The following is an 18,472-nucleotide window of genomic DNA, read 5'->3' as shown; positions in this document are numbered from 1 at the left end:
ATTAAGTCACACACAAACACAGCCACTTTAAACATTTTATTATCATTATTTTACAAAAGCACAGGTAAATATACAGACTCGATAATTACTTGTCAGTATGTACAGGTAAAGGGGGAATATATAGGTAAAGGGGAGGGGGCCGGGAAGGGGTACCACGGGGTTTAGCTTAGCGCAGAGGTGGGGAGGCGGTGTGGCTATCATAGGGGCTTGGGGTTATTGGGGGAGGGGGGTACCAGTGTTGGGGTGTGGGTAGGGGGGCTTGGGGGGTCAATACGAGGTGGAATGAAAGGCGAGTGTCATTTTGGGGGTTTTGGGGTTAAATTGCTTGCCTCTTCTTCTTCTTCTTCTTCTTCTTAAGTGTGTGTGTGTGTGTGTGTGTGTGTTACAGGCTTGCTCTCTCTCTCTCTCTGACAAACATGCAAATAAAACTAGATATAAATTACACATAAAATTTAAATTACTCACGTTTATATATAAAAGTTACAATTTTTTTAAAATATATAAAACATTTTAAAACAGCTGATTAATTCATTACTAAAATCAATTGATAAAATATTGGTGTGAAAAAGAGAGAAAAAGAGAGGAAGGGAGAAACCAGAGATAAGAGGGAAAAGGATGAGGGAAGAGGAAAGGGAGAGGAGGGAAAGCAATGAGGAGATAGAAAAGCAGGAAAAAGGATGGGGAGAGGGAGAGGGAGAAAAGGACGAAAGGGATGAGGAGAGAGAAGAGGGAAAGGGGCAAGGAGAGAGGAAGAGGAAAAAAGTAAGGAAAAGGAACAGTAGGAAAGCAAGGGATGAGGAGAGAATGGAAGAGAAACAGAGATGGGAGATGACCAAAGAGAGGAAAGCGAAGAGAAAGAAGGAAGGAAGAGCTAGTGGGAGGGAGGGAGTATTCGTTCCAGCCATCCTCACCACACACACCTTAACAGCCACTCTGCTCGCCTAACAGCAGCGGTAGGCGGAAGACGGCGCCCTATGCTCCTCACACCACACCTGCCACAGTAATTCAGCCACCTGAGGACACGAGGACATGGTAACACTAACTGACTGGTGTCCTCTCTCATTCCAACTTGATTTATCCCTATTTTGTACGTTAATTTCTTGTTCGTTGACTGTAAGAAACAAAAAATTTAACTAATGCTTTAGAATTTGCAGTAAACACCCATTTCTTCCCAAAAAAGTTAAGATGTGATACTTTTCGCCGACTGCTAGAAACGTTTCAATTACTCTTAATCTTTTGAAACTTGCAGCAAACATTAATTTCTACCCAATAAAGTTAAGCAAGATACCATTACATTTTTCACTGATTGCAGACTTCAGCTAACATTCAATTCTACCCCAAAAATCAAAACACCACACAATTCCAACTCAAATAATCTTCAGTTTCCAGTACAGTTCAAGAAAGGGCAGGAGTAAGTCAACAAACCAATGAGTGAGGGAAAGCATCAGTGAGTGGCAGTGTTCCCATGTTCTGGTGACCTCAGGAGACACAATTACTGTGACACGCTTGGTGGGACAAAGTATAGCCACGACTCGGAGGGTGGGGGGCAGCTGGAGGGGATCGGTTGGGGAACAGTAGGGTGATGGGGGAGGAGGAAAGAGAGGTGGTATGAAAGGGAATAAGAGAGGGATAATGAAGGGGAATAAAGGGTAAGAGAAGGGTTAGGAGTGAGGGAAAGGGTAGGGAAGTGAGAAGAAGAGAGGAGAGGAGAGGAGAGAGAGAGACAATAAAGGAAAATGAAAGTAGGGAGAGTGAGTAAGGAGGATAATTCAGGAATGTTAAGTAAGGTATAAGAAAGAATGAAGAAAGACTAGAAATAAAGGGTAGCAAACTCACTCTCTCTCTCTCTCTCATGCTGCCTGTTTGTCCAGTGTCATGTAGTTTTATCAAACGTGATGAAATACTGTTGAAATACTGCATCCTCTTAACACACACACACACACACACACAGAATGATCCAACCAACTCGTCACAATCACCACCATCAGGTTAAATTAAATGCAGACCACCACACCACCACATTACCACACCACAGTGCCAACAGTTCAAATCCCCCTCTGAGTGCCTCCTGGAAGTGCCACTGGGGTCGGAAGAGACGATTCTTCATGACCACTTTATCTTACACTACCTTGTTCCTGATTGGTTGGCCAGTAACGGGTGACCTCTCTGTGACCTGACCTGCCACGCCATTGGTCCCCGAGTGTGTGGTCCTTAGTAGCTATTTACACTGAGCAGTTATCCCGTTTTCTTCCTCGTGGCAGTCACCCAGGGCAGGCCTCTCCACCACACTCAGTCACCAGTCACTCCACATTCCACTACTGTCCTTGTTTTCTATGTGGTGATTCCGGCCTCCACTTCACCACACACTCACGTTTTCTTCACAACTTTCTACCGTTTTCTTCTGTCAACAAGTCACTTCTCACACGCACAACCAATTTTTTCTTATTCTTGAGTTTTGGTTGTCATTGGAGGGTCTTGGTGGGTCTTACTTACAACACTGGGACCATTTTGTCGGATTAATTTTAACTCATTCATGCTTGCTCTCTCACTTTCTTTCTCTTTCTCTCCTTACTTAAAACTCTACTAGGACAGTTTCATCGGATTAATTTTAACTCATTCATTCAAACTCACTCTCACTCTCCTTATTTAAAACACTATTAGGACCGTTTCATCGGATTAACTTATTCATTCATCCATTCATACTCTCTCACTCTCTCTCTAGGCTATTTCATTTCATTCATCCTCTCTGTCTTTCTGTCTTTCAAACATAATATTGGCTTACCTAACTCATTTATCCTCTCTCTCTCTCTCTCTCTGACTCTCCTGGGAAGCGCCTGACAACAGAGGGTCATTAGGGAAGACTTGGGGGAAAAACTACAAGGTACAAGAGGAATGAATGTTAACCGTTATAATCTGTCCTCCTCTTTTAGGGCTCCTCAGGGTTGGGGCCTCCACTCACTGCCCCGCCCTGCCCCACACTCCTGCTCTGGTCCGCCCCACGTACACACGCACACATGGAACTAGCTCACCGGGGAGTATTTTGGTCCAGAAATACACGCACATGTAGCTTTTCTATGCGTACATGTTGAGTTGACCAGTTTGTTTCTTACTGGTGTGGAGTTGGTTCCTTTTTCTGTCTCTCTCTCTGTTGCGTGTTCTATCTTTTATTTCTCGTGTTCTGCTTTATCCATCTCCTGCAGTTTCTCTCTCCTCTTTTTTCTGTGTTGTTCTTTACTTCTTCTTGCGTTCTGCTTTCTCTGCCAGTTTCTCAGCCTTCTTCTGCAGCTTCTCTCTTCCCTTCTTTTCCTTCTCAATCTGTTTCCTCTCCTTCTCCACAGCCAGACGCAGCTCCTTCACCTGCAAGGCACACCACCATTAGAACAGCAGTAGTGTTTGTTGTACTTATTGCTAAAAGTGGTTCTCTTACTTTCTACAACTGGTGTGTGTGTACAAACAGATGATAACACTTTGCTATTAAGAGATGTGACATTACAAGCTGTGTAATCAATACTTCTCTGTAATTACTGTTGTTCCTGATTAACGGTTTAGTTACTACTGGCTAACTTATAAATAATGTATCTTCCTCCACCGAAATATTCATCTCCACTTAAAGTTTCCACCCAAATATTCACAGTCTTATGCCACCAAATTTTCACCCCTAGCAAGAAATTACAAAACTTTCACAATATAACAGTACAATATAAGCACACTACAAAGACATCAAGCCACACCAGACCTGCCGAGCCACTACCACCACCACCACCACCACCACCGCCACTACTCACCTTGCGTTTGATCCTGTTCTTATCATCGGTAGGAAGTCCGAGGTTCTTGAGGTCTCGGGCGTCTAGGTTGAGAAGCCTTGGACCGGTGATGGCCATGTCTTGAAACTTGGCCACGCATCCCTCCAGGCCCTGCACCACCAGCCATTGACTCACCTAGGGGGCAGGGACAATGGTGAGGAGGTGAGGGGTGTTGGGTGAGGCAGAGTGAGGGTGGTGCATGTGTTTGTGAAGGGCTAGAGGTAAGGTCTGGGTGAGGGGACAGCAGGAGTGAGGATGTGTTGGTGGTTGGTGTGAGGGTTGGTAATATGTCTGGAGTGTTGTAGGAAGGAAGGAATGGAAGGAGTGTAGGAAAGAGGGAAGGAAGTGCACATTTGGTGGAAGGGATTATGAAGGGTGAGTGAAGGGACGAGAGGAGTGCGTGTTGAATTAAGAGTAAGAAGACCAAGTGCCAAATGAGTGAAAGGACAAAAAGTAGTTATTGGGGGACATAAATAAGTGCAGTAATGTCACACTACCAGGCACTTCTAGAGGCAGCACACGGGTAGTGCTGGGCCGGCCACACACTCGCCAGCCGGCCACTTACCAGGCTTACCCACTCACCCACCTAGAGGTGCTGAGGCTGGAGGGAGGCTGTCCAGACACACTTCTACATATGTGTGGTCTTATGGATTATATGTAACAAAAGTTATTATTTTAAATGAATGATCTGCACCTTGGCCATTCCAGTTCCTCTGGAGTACCTTTGCTTTGTGGCAGGACAGTAATGTGGTGGTAAAAGTCAGCAGGTGCCCTCCACACACCACATCTCCTGAACAGCCTCCCTCCTCCCCTGCCACACATCACCAACAGGTGAACCTCCTGTACACAGTTAAGTAATGGAAAACTAAGCTGAACACATCATCTATATCTACGTTGACTGGGCTGTTGCTCCTTAGTTAGTTGCTTTGTTGTTTGTGTGGTTAGAGATTATTGTGCTGCATTGCTCATGATTAGTATGCTTGTAATTAGTAAGCAAAATATTTAATTTGTTAATTTTGCCATTTAGTGAGTTACTCATTAATTGGCACTTAACCTAGGTTAAGATTTCTATCAAGTGACAACGATACAAGACACATGAATGATGTTTAGCTCTTTCTTTCCAATGAGGATTAGTGATGAAATGTTTTATTGATGGTGAAAAAATCTGATTGTTTTCACAGTCTTGACACAACACTGCTGTGCTCTGCATCAGTGTGAGGTGAGGCCAGTCACTGTAATGCACTGTCAGAAGGCAAGACTCCTGGCACCCCCAAGTGTCCTGAGTGGCACTCCTTGGGTGTGTGTAGGTGCACACTGACACAAATCATTAAAGACAGCAATTAAAAAGTCTGCTACCTGCAGCCACAAAAAGAGCCAAGAAAGATTGAGAAAAGTAAAAAAAAAAACAAAATCTAAGATGCTGCCACAAAAAATGAGCAGAAAAATGGAAGCACAAAATCTTACCTGAGTGAAACACATAAAATGATGCAGCGAATGGTGAAAACAAAGCAAGTATTGGCCCGTACCTGAAGCAACGAAGCTTGAGGTGCTGCATGAGTCTTGCCTAACTTGTCATGTCAGCCTGAAAACACCCAGCCAGACACACACCACCACCACCACCACCACCACACACAAGGCCCCAAAAGATGAATGCATTTACATTAAGTAAAAAAAATTGTAAGCATTTGATGTGTTAAAGAGTAAACATTTCAGTGATGCTTGTGTACATGTATTTCCTGCGTGAGGTGCGGCAGACACCTTTACCAGACCTTGTGTTGATGCTTCCTGTGCTTTCCATGGCACCACAATACAAAATTATTGCTAAATCAATCCTGTAATCAGCAGCAGCACCCAGGAGTGAGGACCCAGCCAGCCTGCCTCCTGTTGGTAGTGGTGTGCTGCTGTCCTGGCGAGCCACACACCAGCAGACAGGCTGGCCATATGCTGTCCCTTCCTCATGCTGTCACATCTCAAATAACTCAGAGTCATGCAAAGAAAAGGCAAGGGCTACTGGCTTGCTTACAAGTTATAAGACACTTACCTTGGACAGAAGACAGGTGACAGAGGCAACACAGGCATGCTGACTGCTACTGCTTGCTGTTAGTAATTATATATGTGGTCTTTCATCCATGTTTAGTCTTACTCCCAACACTAACCACACTCTTGCCACTTCTTCCTATTCTCCTCCTCTCTGCTCACAAATGCACTGCATTCCTCGCCACACAGACTGAAGGCTCATGCTGCCAACACCATCACCACCACCACCACCACCACTACTACAGTATTCCTACAAGCCCTCACTCCTCACACTGCCAGCACCACTGCTGATGCTATACCTACACCCTGTCACCACTGGAGCTACCCCTGCTGGCTAGTCTGGCAGTCACTGTACCTGCTCCTTGGTCCAGTCCACCACAGGGGCAGTCTGCCACATGTGGGAGCGCTTGGAGCGGTGCTCGGTAGGCGGGGGCGGCTGAGGGTGGGTGAGGGAGGTCTGGGAGCCAAGCGAGGCCCCCGACCCCTCATCCCCCGAGCCCAGGGAGGCGGGACCGCTGCTCAGCTCCCCGCTGCTGGCGTCTACACCTGGCATGGTCATGAGGTCAAGCCGGGGCACCACACACCTACAACTCCAAGCCGGCCACCAAGTGATTCTCTGCCGAGGCACTCAACGTGTGTGTCTGGTCTGCCTTCACTCACACCACCCACTTCTTGGCCCTCACCTTCCACTCCACTCCATTCCATGGCTCCCTACTGATGGTTGCAAGACACAACAGTCTTTACCTCTCCTGTTCTGCCAACACCTCAGTGCACAGTCAACACTGCCAGTCATTACTCTCACTCCACAACAAAACTCATTGACTCTGTCTGCTGCACTGCACTGTCTACTGTGTCTTACTCTGTTACAACCATTAATACTGAGAGGCATCCAAGTTTTTAATTCCAACGCACCACCTTGACAAACACATTAATCCATCTCTCCTTGCTCTGAGACAACATCCCTCATTCCTCAGGCTACATAATGGCAGTTCCTCCTGTACTGTACATGTCCTGCTGGTGGTGGTGGTGGTGGTGGTGGTGGAAAGTTGCCTGCAGAGAATCACTTTGGCACCGGCTTGAGGTGAGGGAGGGGGAGTGCTGCTGTGGCCCCCTCCCCACCAGGGCAAGGGACTGACTCTTGGCCAATTGTCATTTAGAAGCACATGCCAGATTGAACTAGTCAAGGGGAGTAACTCAACACAAGGCCAACATAATGAGGAATAGCGGTCTTATATCTATCAGTGGTCCAGTCCAGGGTGCAAAACAACATAAAGGCTACGGCTAGTGGGAAAAAAACAGGCGCTAAAATAATACAAACTAAACAGAACCAAAAATGTCTCCAGTTATTTTTACTTTGTTTTTTTTCTTTTCTTTAAGGTTCAGTTTATGCAGCATCAATTTTGTTACTCAGCTGACATGACCTAAGGTGGGGCTGACCTGCTTGTGTGTAGAGGGGACACTGACACTGAAATTTTGGCTCATGTATACACAATTATCATACTAACTAGTGAATGATAGAGAATTTATGACAGACACACACACACACACACACACACACACACACACACACACACACACACACACACACACACACACACACATGTCATCCTACAGCACTCAAAACAACCAAATCACCTTCCTTTCTTTAAATCATCTCGTTTTCTCTTTCTCACATGTAAAACCCTTCTCATCATTCCCTCATTCTCTTCTTCCCTTCTCTATCTCATCATTCAAATTTACACTGTGTTTCTTGTCTATTCTCTGCTTTCTATCTCTCTCCCTATCTCCCTTCCCCAACACTTTTCTCCTCCTGTTAATCCATCTTCTACCCATTCCTTTCAGATCCTCCTCTCCCATCCTTCCTTCATTACTGTTTTCTCTTCCACTTCTCTCATTTTGTCCTCTCTTTAACTCTCTTCTCACTTCCTTCTAATTTTCCCTACCTTCCCTCATTACTCTCTCCTCTCCTATTCCTTTGTCTATTCTGTCTTTAATTCTCCTCTTAGTTGCTCCTCTCTCTACATTTCTCCATCTTTTCCTTATTGCTCTTTCCTCTTCCATTCCTGTCTGTTCTGTCACTGATTCTTCTCTCAGTTCCTCCTCTCACTCTACATTCCTTCATCTTTCCCTCATTACAGTTTCCTTTCATTCCTCAGTCCCTCCTCTCCCTCACCCACCACTCTCCTCTCCTCTGCCTCACCTGTGGATCCCTTGTGTGAGGGAGTGCTGGAGCTGTCAAGGGAGCGCTGACTCAGTAGCACCACACCACCTGCTGGGTTGGGGCTGACCGAGGCACCTGGTGAAGCGCGGCCCAGCTTGGGGGACTGGGAGCCGCCACTGGGGACCTCTCGGTGTGACTCTCGGCTGGCCTGGTGGAGGAGGCAGGGGTGGTGATGGGGAAGTGGTGAAGTGGAGTGGTGAGTGGAGGTTTAGTAGTAAGAGTGTTGTTGTTTCTGTTGTTGTGTTCCCAGTGTTTGGTTCACTTCACTGCAGTGTGACTCAGTGCCAAGGCAGCCTCTGTGTGCCTGTAGTGGTGAAATGAAGAGTGATGTGGAGTGCTTGTTGTTTTTGTTGTAATCCTAGCAAACCTTCACCACTTTACCTCTGTACAACTCAACCCTTTCAACACCAAAGCAACTCCTGTGACCTGCGCCGTGCTGACCTTACTCACGGGGGTGTAGAAGGCAGACTGTGACCTCTGTGGGGACGTGGCGGAGGGCGGGGCCACCTGGTGGTGCCCTGGACTCACCAGGTGATGGGCTGTTGACGACACATACAAGGGACCGCTTATATGAGGCTTCTTACCCACTGCAAGAGAGAGAGAGAGAGCCGGCTCTGTCACCACCACCACCACCACCGCCACCTTAGGGGAACCTCCAGGCCAAGGGTGTGCAGGATCCCTCACCTGCACTGGGCTGGAGGGTTGGGACACAACTCTAGGTGTGTGTGTGTGTGTGTGTGTGTGTGTGTGTGTGTGTGTGTGTGTGTGTGTGTGTGTGTGTGTGTTTTGTGTGTGTGTGTGTTTTCACTGTTTGATCTGCTGCAGTCTCTGACAAGACAGCCAGACGTTACCCTATGGAATGAGCTCAGAGCTCATTATTTCCGATCTTCGGATAGGCCTGAGACCAGGTACACATCACATACCGGGACAACAAGGTCACAACTCCTCGATTTACATCCCGTAAATTCACTTCTAGGTGAACAGGGGCTACACGTGAAAGGAGACACAACCAAATATCTCCACCCGGCCGGGGAATCGAACCCCGGTCCTCTGGCTTGTGAAGCCAGCGCTCTAACCACTGAGCTACCGTGTGTGTGTGTGTGTGTGTGTGTGTGTGTGTGTGTGTGTGTGTGTGTGTGTGTGTGTGTGTGTGTGTGTGTGTGTGTGTGTGTGTCACATTCAATGTTGTCTAACAAGAACCAGGGAGTGTTTTGTTTATGACTGGTCTCTTTTTTTGCTAATCAAAATATTTTTTTAGGTTATAAATGATTTGTTTACATTTCTTTAGGACAAAGAAATGTGGAAATTTTAGATACTTAACATTTTTCAGCACACAATTTAGTCTTTTGACAAATTTTAGGATTTGTATTTACTGACAACACACTAAAGGGAACACTGAACATACAGAGTGATGAAGGCACAGAACAGAAGTAACAGAATTCCAAAACCTTAAAGAACAAGTCCTCACACTGCCCACCTAACACTGGCTCACCCTCCTGTACTACTATGTCTGCCACCAAGCAGCCCAGGGAACCCTGCTGCTGCTGCTGCTGCTGCCTGAGTGCACAAGGACTCTATCATGGCTGTCAGCACCAGAGAGATATTCATCACTGCTGCAACTACTGTATCTGACTTCCCACAACAAAGCATGTTGCTCCTGTAATGCCCTGCCACTCAGACCACAGGACCACAGCAAATACCCATGACATGACTGTACAAGCCACACAGACTTGGCGTATATCTCTAACCTGACTGCACCATCTTGGACAGTTTGAGTGGCATAAGTCAACCTCATGGCCAGGAGTCACACACTCCTGTCACAACTCTGATTTCAAACTGACCGCCTCCAACAGTCCAACGTTGAGCCAGTCAGCAACACTATGTACACTAACCAACATAAATCCTGACTGCACGGCTGACATCTGGCGGCAGACACTTTCAAACTGTAACTAACCGTACTGTAGCTTCAGGCATGTTGAAATCCCACAATATCCTACAGTAAAAAGGAATCTTACTGACTACTTATGCTACAAGAGTAATCCTACAGACAACACAACACTTTACAGGGAAGGATTACCACAACTACACAACAAGAGTGAGAGCAGCCACAAGTCTCCTACTGAGGCTACAAAGTAATGAAGGGAGCAGTGTTACGGAGGGATCGGGGGGCAGGGATGGGGTAAAGGTGGTGGGGAGCGCCACTCTGTCACTACACTACACACTGCTGCCAAGGTCATGCAGGCATGGCACCAGGGCAGGGGGTCTTTCAGTCCAGGGGAGGAAGGCAGTGAGTGGGGAGGACAGGGAGGGGAGGTGCAGGTGGTGGTAGTAGAAGTGGTGGTGGTGGCAGTGGTGGTGGTGGTGAAGGCTCTTCTCTCCCTCAATGCAAACAAAACAGCAAACAAGCAATATAAGACTGTTTACCAGGAACTGTCATGAAATCATTTATATTTACAGCAACAAGCTTTGTGTCGTGATACTTGACGTTTTGCTTCCTGGTAAGCAGTAAGATGTACATTATTGACAATAACAATAAAACAATTGAAGTCATGAGTAAAGAAAGCAGGAATTACTCAAACAATATTGTATCATTGTTGACTCCTGAGTGGAGGAGGAGAGGCACTGACAACTCAACAGTTCTAACACTACTCTAACTCAAAAAGCAGAGAATCAATCAAATGTCTTGTAAAGTAAAAATACTAATCATTTAATCAACAAAGCACAATTACAGACCAACTTTGCAGAGTTCAATGCATTCACTAAAAAGCTTTGATGACCTAGGAATTAATAACAGCTTCCTTCTTTCAACACCCACCCTGACCTGTGAGTGTCCCTGACCTGAACAGTACTGCTCCTGCTGTTAGTGGTGCTGGCGGGTCAGGCAACACAATCACACACAATCACACATTATTAGAGGCACCCAACTCATTTCTCTACCCACTTGACACAAAACACACACACACACACACACACACACACACACACACACACACACACACACACACACACTTGTCCCCCTTACTTCCTCCCAGCTTCCATTACGACCCTTTTACTACAAACCTGTAAATTCCAAGTCTCTCTCTCTCTCTCTCTCTCTCATACACCAAACACAAACACAAGGACCCACTCACAGGAGACGTCTGCATGCATGACTGCCTGCCGCACATCTTCCATCAGGCTGGTGGGGGAACGCTTGCTGGGGCTGACGTCGCGGTCCAGGCGTGGGGAGGGCCCCTCTCCCTCCACCTCCCTGCCGTTACCAATGCTGTGGTGAGTGAGGCGATGCAGTTGTGGGCGTGTGGTGCAGGAGAGAGGCTGTGTGCTTGTTTGGAGGGCCAGGCAAGAAGAGATGGTGACAGTAGTATTAGCAGAAGTAGGAGTAGGAGTAGAAGTAGAAGTAGAAGTAGAAGCAGAAGTGGTAGTGGTAGTAGTACAATTAGTGAGAGATCAGTATTCATGAAGCAGGTGGCAGTGTGGTGATATCTTGAAACACTAGTATGCAGGGAAAACACACACACACACACACACACACACACACACACACACACACACACACACATTTAAGACTCCCTAACTTTTTACAGCACAGTATGTTTATATGACAAATTTATGGAAATTGGAATCCTTAACAATTTATGAGCACAACCTTTAAGTTATTTTGGACATTTAAGTTGACAGAAAGGCTTTATGAACACAACAAAGGCAAGGTTCTGAGCAAACTGAATGCCACACACCACTCATCACTCAGTCATTCGGGAAGGTTGACGCCACACGGGAGGAAAGAGATGTGAGTGACATGGTGACAGTCTTGCACAGCGGCACACCACAAAACTCAAACCAAACAGGCAAGACCTTTCTCTAGTGTTTGCTTCACTCTACCCAAGAGACTATAGGAACACTTGGGAGGGAAGGAGGGAGGGAAAACAAGACAACCTTCTCCTCCTCCTCCCTCTCCCTTCCTTCTCTTGCTCTGTACAAACACTACGCACAGTGGCAAGAGGCAGGGTGTTGTGGCAGTGAGTTGTAGTTCTTTAGTGAAGGTTCTACAATATGACAAACAGTGGCTTCACAATACTTAACACAATACAAGGAAGCAGTAAGCAGCCAGACACAGCACTGACTTCTTCCCCTTTACAAAACACACCTACATACTTCCACTCATCTCAATCTAGGTGATACATAACCCATTGCCACAACCACCTGCCTCCTGCATGAACCCAAACACTACAAGGGCAACTGTACGGGTCCTTGCCACACATACTATGTACACGAGACTCCTGCTCCTCGCCAGCACAGGGAAAGCAGTGAGTGTGTGCTGGGCCAGTTGTCAAGGGTGTGAGACAAGAAGATGTGGAGTGCATGCTGAGTCAATGTGCAGTGAATCATCATTACCATCAACACCAATCATTTTTTCATCTCTCTCTCTCTCTCTTTCTCTCTCCTTTAATTAATTTCTTTACCACAGGGACATTCTTTGCAGCAGTCATTGGTTTCTTTATGTTTTGCAAGGGTTGAAGTGCAATATTCCCTTCTGGCTGTGGTGGTGAAGGGATGGCGTGGTGCGTGTGTGGTGTGTGGGCGGCAGACACACCACACACCCTGCACCTCGGGATGGCTGGCAGTGCTGTATTTACATGGCCACTGGGAGCCACTACAAATATTTACAAGGGTCGGTGAGGTTGAATGGGGTGTGTTTACAGGATGGTTAAGGGCTGAGGGCAGGGGAGGGAGAGGCAGGGATGCTATTTACACTATATCAGGGAGAGGATGAGGTCTTTATTGTGACAGGGAATACATACTCATCTATCCCACACACACGTACAGACACACAGACAAAGATGGGAAGTATCTAGTATTACAGAGATAGTGAGGCTGGAACACAAGAAATGGTGGGACAGGGAAGAGGTTTGCAATAACAGAAACTAGTACTTTGCCATAGAACGTCTACAAAAAGAGCAATACACAAGATGAAAAATGAACAGTACAAGGAGTTTACGTTGACAGAAAGGATGAAATAAACAGAAAAAAAAAAAAATGGATGAAATACAGAAAAAATAAAAAAATAAACAGGAACACAATATAGAAGGTTTACAGTGCAACTACATACAGCAAAGTAAATTAAACGCAGCAGAGGAAAAGATAACAGAAAGAAGGCAAACGAAATACATCAGGAGGGAAATAATGGATCAAAAACAGGTACAGAAACATTACACTGCAGCTTCACAATGCAACTACAACAAAATGAAATGCACTACAGGAAAAGGTAACAAAAAGCAAGGCAAATACATCATAATAGGCAGACTAGGTAAATACAGGAACAGAGATGGAAATAAAATACAGGAGGTTTATACTATCGCTACAAAAAAGATAAATGGATGCACTACAGAGAAAAGATAACAAGAGCAAGGCAAATACATCAAGAAGAGGAAAAAATGGATGAATACAGAATACACAGCCGTTTCTTAATAACTGGCCACGTATACTGCAATAAAGTAAATAAGACACTCACACTCACACACACACACATACACATCAGGCATTCCACCATTTCTCCAAGCATTCCACACACTCCAAAGCCATTCCCAGGACACTCCACACCTAAACCCATCACTCCACATCTGAAAAGCCAAAATCCCAAAGCATGTCACTCGTTTCAAATCATTCTGAAACACTGAAACGCTTCCCTCTCTCACCATGACTATTTTCAAAGGCCACAGAGATGATTAGCTGAGTTCTCAAGGGTGTTTTTTCTGTTAATGATGTAGAAATTTTGTTAATCTCTCACTAGAACCGTAAAAACATCCTTGAAAAATGCGATGGTCTGTTTTCAAAGGCCACAGAGATGATTAGCAGAGTTTTCAAGGCTGTTTCTTCTGTTAATAATGTAGAAATTTTGTTACGCTCTCATTAGAATCCTAAAGGCATCCTTGAAAAATGCTATGGTCCCTCAACAAGACTGTTTTCAAAGGCTACAGAGACAATTAGCTGGGTTCTTGAGACTGTTTCTCCAGTTAATAAAGTAGAAATCTTGTTAATCTGTCCCTGGAACCATAAAAACACCCTAAAAGCTTGTGTCACTGTTTCTCTAGTTAACAATGCAAAAACCTTCTTAATCTGTCCCTGGAACCATAAAAACACCCTAAAAACTTGTGTCACTGTTTCTCTAGTTAATAATGTAGAAATCTTGTTAATCTGTCTCTGGAACCATAAAAACATCCTGAAAACCCATGTCACTTCAACTGGAGCCTTTGGAAAGTAGTGAAGGTGTTGCAAAAGTGCTTCATAATACATACATGGTCCCACAACACAAGACTCACCCCAGAAACACACAAACACCCACACATGCACAGATTTCACTGGGAAGGGGATTGGATGCAAAATAAAGGGAGGGAGGGAGGGAAGGAGGGAGGGAGGGAGGGAGGGATCTAGTGGTGGGGAGTTAGGAATGGGAGGGAGGGAATGGGTGCTCTGGGGATTGCGTTACCTGTGCTCGTTTTGGACAGCCACGGGCCACACCTGTACACTGCATTGTGGGTAAAGTGACTCAATAAAACAGGTGAGGAAAATTACTATCAGGTGAACACAGGTGAGATTTATGGTACAGATGTTCTTTGCTTGCTTTTCTTCTTTTTTCATTTTTTTTGTACGATTTCCTTCTCTTTTACTTCGTCTTTTTCTAATTTTTCCTTACTTTTTCTTCTCATATTTTTCTTTATTTCTCCTTTCATCATTTTCTTTATCTCTCCTTTCCTCTCCCTCATTTTTCTACTCTTCCTTCCTTCCTTTCTTACTCTCAAATATTTCTCTCTCTCTTTTTTCATTCCTACAAATATTTCTCTGTCTCTCTTTTTCATTCCTACAAATATTAGTAAAGCTAAATTGTGTTCTAACTGCACATCAATCTTTGCCTCATCAACTATTGAAACTTCTGCTTTGGCTTCTTTGTTTGGGATATCTCAGCCTGGTGTGTGTGTGTGTGTGTGTGTGTGTGTGTGTGTGTGTGTGTGTGTGTGTGTGTGTGTGTGTGTGTGTGTGTGTGTGTATTTACCTAATTGTATTTACCTAATTGTAACATACGGGAAAAGAGCTATGCTCGTGTTGTCCCGTCTCCATATCTATTAATGTCCAGCTTTTTCTTAAAATCATGAATATTCCTTGCGTTGACCACTTCCACGTCTAAACTATTCCATGCTTCCACCCTTCTATGAGGAAGCTATATTTTTCACATCTCTCCTATAAGTGGCCATTTTAGTTTTTTCCCATGCCCTCTCGACATTCTTCCATTCCACATACACAGATCTTCCCTATCCATTTTTCCATGCCAATCATCACTCTGTATATTGCTATCAGGTCTCCCCTTTCTCTTCTGTTTTCCAGGGTTGGAAGTTGCATTCTTTTCAGTCTGTCTTCATAAGTCAAATCTCTTAAGTCAGGCACCATTTTCGTTGCAGCCCTCTGTACTTTCTCTAGTTTCCTTATGTGTTTCTTTAAGTTCGAGCCCACTGTATTGTTGCATATTCAAGCCTCGGTCTTATCATTGCAGTAATTATTTTCTTCATCATTTCTTCATCTAGATATCTGAACGCCACTCTTATGTTCCTCAATAAGTTCAATACTTCTCCAATTATTTTGTTTATATGTCTCTCTGGCGATAGGTCATTGGTAATTGTCACCCCAAGGTCTTTTTCTTCATGACTGGTTTTATGTCTTCATTTCCTATCTTGTACATACTCCTGATTCTTCTTTCACTCTTGCCAAACTCTATTTTCTTGCATTTTGTCGTGTTGAACTCCATTTGCCATGTACAGCTCCATTTCCATATTCTGTCCAAGTCTTCCTGGAGTAGTTCGCAATCTTTGTCACATCTCACTTTTCGTAACAATTTTGCATCGTCTGCAAATAGGCTCACATAACTGGACACCCCATCCACCATGTCATTTATGTAGACTGCGAACATTACTGGTGCCAACACTGATCCCTGTGGAACTCCACTCTCCACCAATCCCCATTCTGATGGTCTGTCCTTAATTATTGTTCTCATTTCTCTTCCTACCAAAAGTCTTCCATCCATTTTAGTAAACTGCCATGCACTCCTCCTACCATTTCAAGTTTCCAGATCAGTCTCTGGTGTGGTACCTTATCAAAGGCCTTTTTTAAATCCAGATATATTCCATCAGCCCAACCATCTCTTTCCTGTATTACATCTATCACCCTCGAATAGTAACATATCAGGTTTGTCGTGCATGAACGCCCTTTCCTAAAACCAAATTGACACTCACAAAGTATGTCATTTTTCTCCAAGAAGTCTGTCCATCTAGTCTTCACCACCCTCTCACACATCTTAGCTACCACACTTGTAAGTGACACTGGTCTATAGTTCAATGGGTCTCTCTTGTTACCTGATTTATAGATTGGGACAATGTTAGCTCTTTTCCAGTCTTGGGGCACTACGCCTTCCCTTAATGAGGCATCAATTACTTCACAAACTTTTTCTGCCAATTGCTCCCTGCATTCTCTTAAAATCCATCCTGATACCCCATCAGGTCCCACAGCTGTGTGTGTGTGTGTGTGTGTGATGGATATAGAGTTATCCATGTAATTGTGAGATGTATACAAGTGTGTGTGTGTGTGTGTGTGTGTGCCTCACCTCTCGGCCAGCAGTGCCTTGAGCTGCTCGGCGAGGCTGTGCTGCTGTGGGGTGCGGCTGGCCAGGTGGGCTGCCAGACTCGACGATTCTGATATCTCGGCCCTGTTCACCGGCAGGACGCGCGCCACGGGGGGCGGGTGGCGGTACGGGATCTCGGGGCGGGAGTCATGGGGGGGAGCGGCACCCTCAAAGACCCCACTGCCCCGGGGGGTGGACTGGCTGAGAGGGTGTGGGGGCATGAGGGGCTGTCTAGGGGGCTGTGGGAACTGCTGTGCTGGGGGTGGGTGGTATGGTGGGGTGGGGTGGGGTGGTGGTGATGTGGTGGGAGGTGTGCACCCATGGCCACACCCCCAACACCCCCCATGGTGGCCTGGGAGTAGGATGGGGGTGGGGGTTGGTGTGTGACTTTGGTAGGGGGGACTGCACCACTACTGGGGGATGAGGCAGGGGCATGGGTAGGGGGGTGGTGGGTGAGAGGGGTGTCCTGCAGCAGGGGGGGGTTGTCTGCTGCCATCACTGCTGACCTCCTGCTGCTGTGATCCTCCTGGTGGTGGTGGTGATGGTGGTGGTGATGCTCCGCTGGGTGCTGCTGCAGGAACGATTGCTGTTGCTGCTGCTGTTGCTGTTGCTGTTGTTTGAGGGCTTCTGGGAGGTCATCGTCCAGGCTGCTCTCATCCAAACTCTGGTCCTGTCGGGGTGTGGGGAGGTGGGTCAGTCTGGAGGGTGGGGGGGATTGGGGAGAGAGGAGTGGGTGGAGAGATAAGAGGAAGACTGAAGAACAATAGGAGACTTGGTAGTGAGGAGAGATCAGAGGAAAGATAAAGGAGGGACTGGAGGAACAAGAAGGACTTAAGGAGGGCGAAGGGTTGTCTTTCCTGCTTGAACTATATAAAAAAGGGAAACATTCTTGAAAACCTTAGTAGTCAAAATAGTTCTCACAATATTTTTCAACTAATGATGCAAAAACCTGGTCAAACAATAAAAAGAAAACAGGGAAACATTCTAGAAAACTTTAATAACGATCAATATAGTAATGACACCAAAGCCTGTATTCAGAAATGCCTTCCCCTCTCACTATGACATTTTTCCAAAGCCACAGAGACAACTAGCGGGGTTTTCTAGACAGTTTCTCTTTTTAATAAACCAGAAATCTTGCCAATCTACAACCAGAACCATAAAAATACTCTTAAAAACACGAATAGAGACAATTAGCCAAATTTTCAAGACAGTTTTTCCTTATAATACACTAGAAATCTTGCCAATCTACCACCAGAACCATAAAAATACCCTTAATGTCTTCAGCACCATGATTCAGAAACTTATGGGGGATTAAAATAGTGAAGACTGTGGCCATTAATCTTCTGACCTTCATAGATCCTTCCTAACATAAATAAAATCGTCTAATCACACCCAAAACTCATAGTGGAAATGCGTCCTAGTACTGAAGGAGCTAAAAACACAAGTATCTTCAAGTGCGACAGTGAGAGAGCAAAGCGTTTCAGAATATGGCACCAAATCTTTACTATCTCGTTAGTGGTGGGTGTGGCACTGACCTGGCTGCTGGCACTGCTCATACTGGTGGTCTTCTTGAGGGAGGGCAGGTGTCGGTTGGCCAGGCCGCCGCGAGAGGCCAGCTCCCCCTTGGCTCGACTGGCGGACACATCAAGCAGTTCATGGGGTGGTACAGCTTCGTCCAGCTCCTCCTTGACAGGCAGCTGTGGACCATGGAACCAGCTGCACCTCTTGGACACACACACACACACA

General features: G+C 45.7%; 1 protein-coding gene across 1 annotated transcript in view; it reads right to left on the bottom strand.

Moving 5' to 3' along the window:
* Nucleotides 1-21: 21 nt before the first annotated feature.
* Nucleotides 22-18,472, bottom strand: part of LOC123499582 — a 109,537-nt gene continuing 91,086 nt past the window's right edge. Inside the window, 9 exon segments of the mRNA XM_045247765.1 lie at nucleotides 22-3,357; nucleotides 3,786-3,938; nucleotides 6,196-6,386; nucleotides 8,041-8,209; nucleotides 8,503-8,648; nucleotides 11,193-11,311; nucleotides 16,709-16,917; nucleotides 16,920-17,396; nucleotides 18,262-18,423. Of these exon segments, the coding sequence (XP_045103700.1) occupies nucleotides 3,232-3,357; nucleotides 3,786-3,938; nucleotides 6,196-6,386; nucleotides 8,041-8,209; nucleotides 8,503-8,648; nucleotides 11,193-11,311; nucleotides 16,709-16,917; nucleotides 16,920-17,396; nucleotides 18,262-18,423 (1,752 nt within the window). The 3' untranslated portion in view covers nucleotides 22-3,231.

The sequence above is a fragment of the Portunus trituberculatus genome, chromosome 8, assembly GCF_017591435.1.
Source record: "Portunus trituberculatus isolate SZX2019 chromosome 8, ASM1759143v1, whole genome shotgun sequence".
NCBI classification, from domain to species: domain Eukaryota; kingdom Metazoa; phylum Arthropoda; class Malacostraca; order Decapoda; family Portunidae; genus Portunus; species Portunus trituberculatus.
This window is presented reverse-complemented; position numbering and strand designations above follow the sequence as displayed.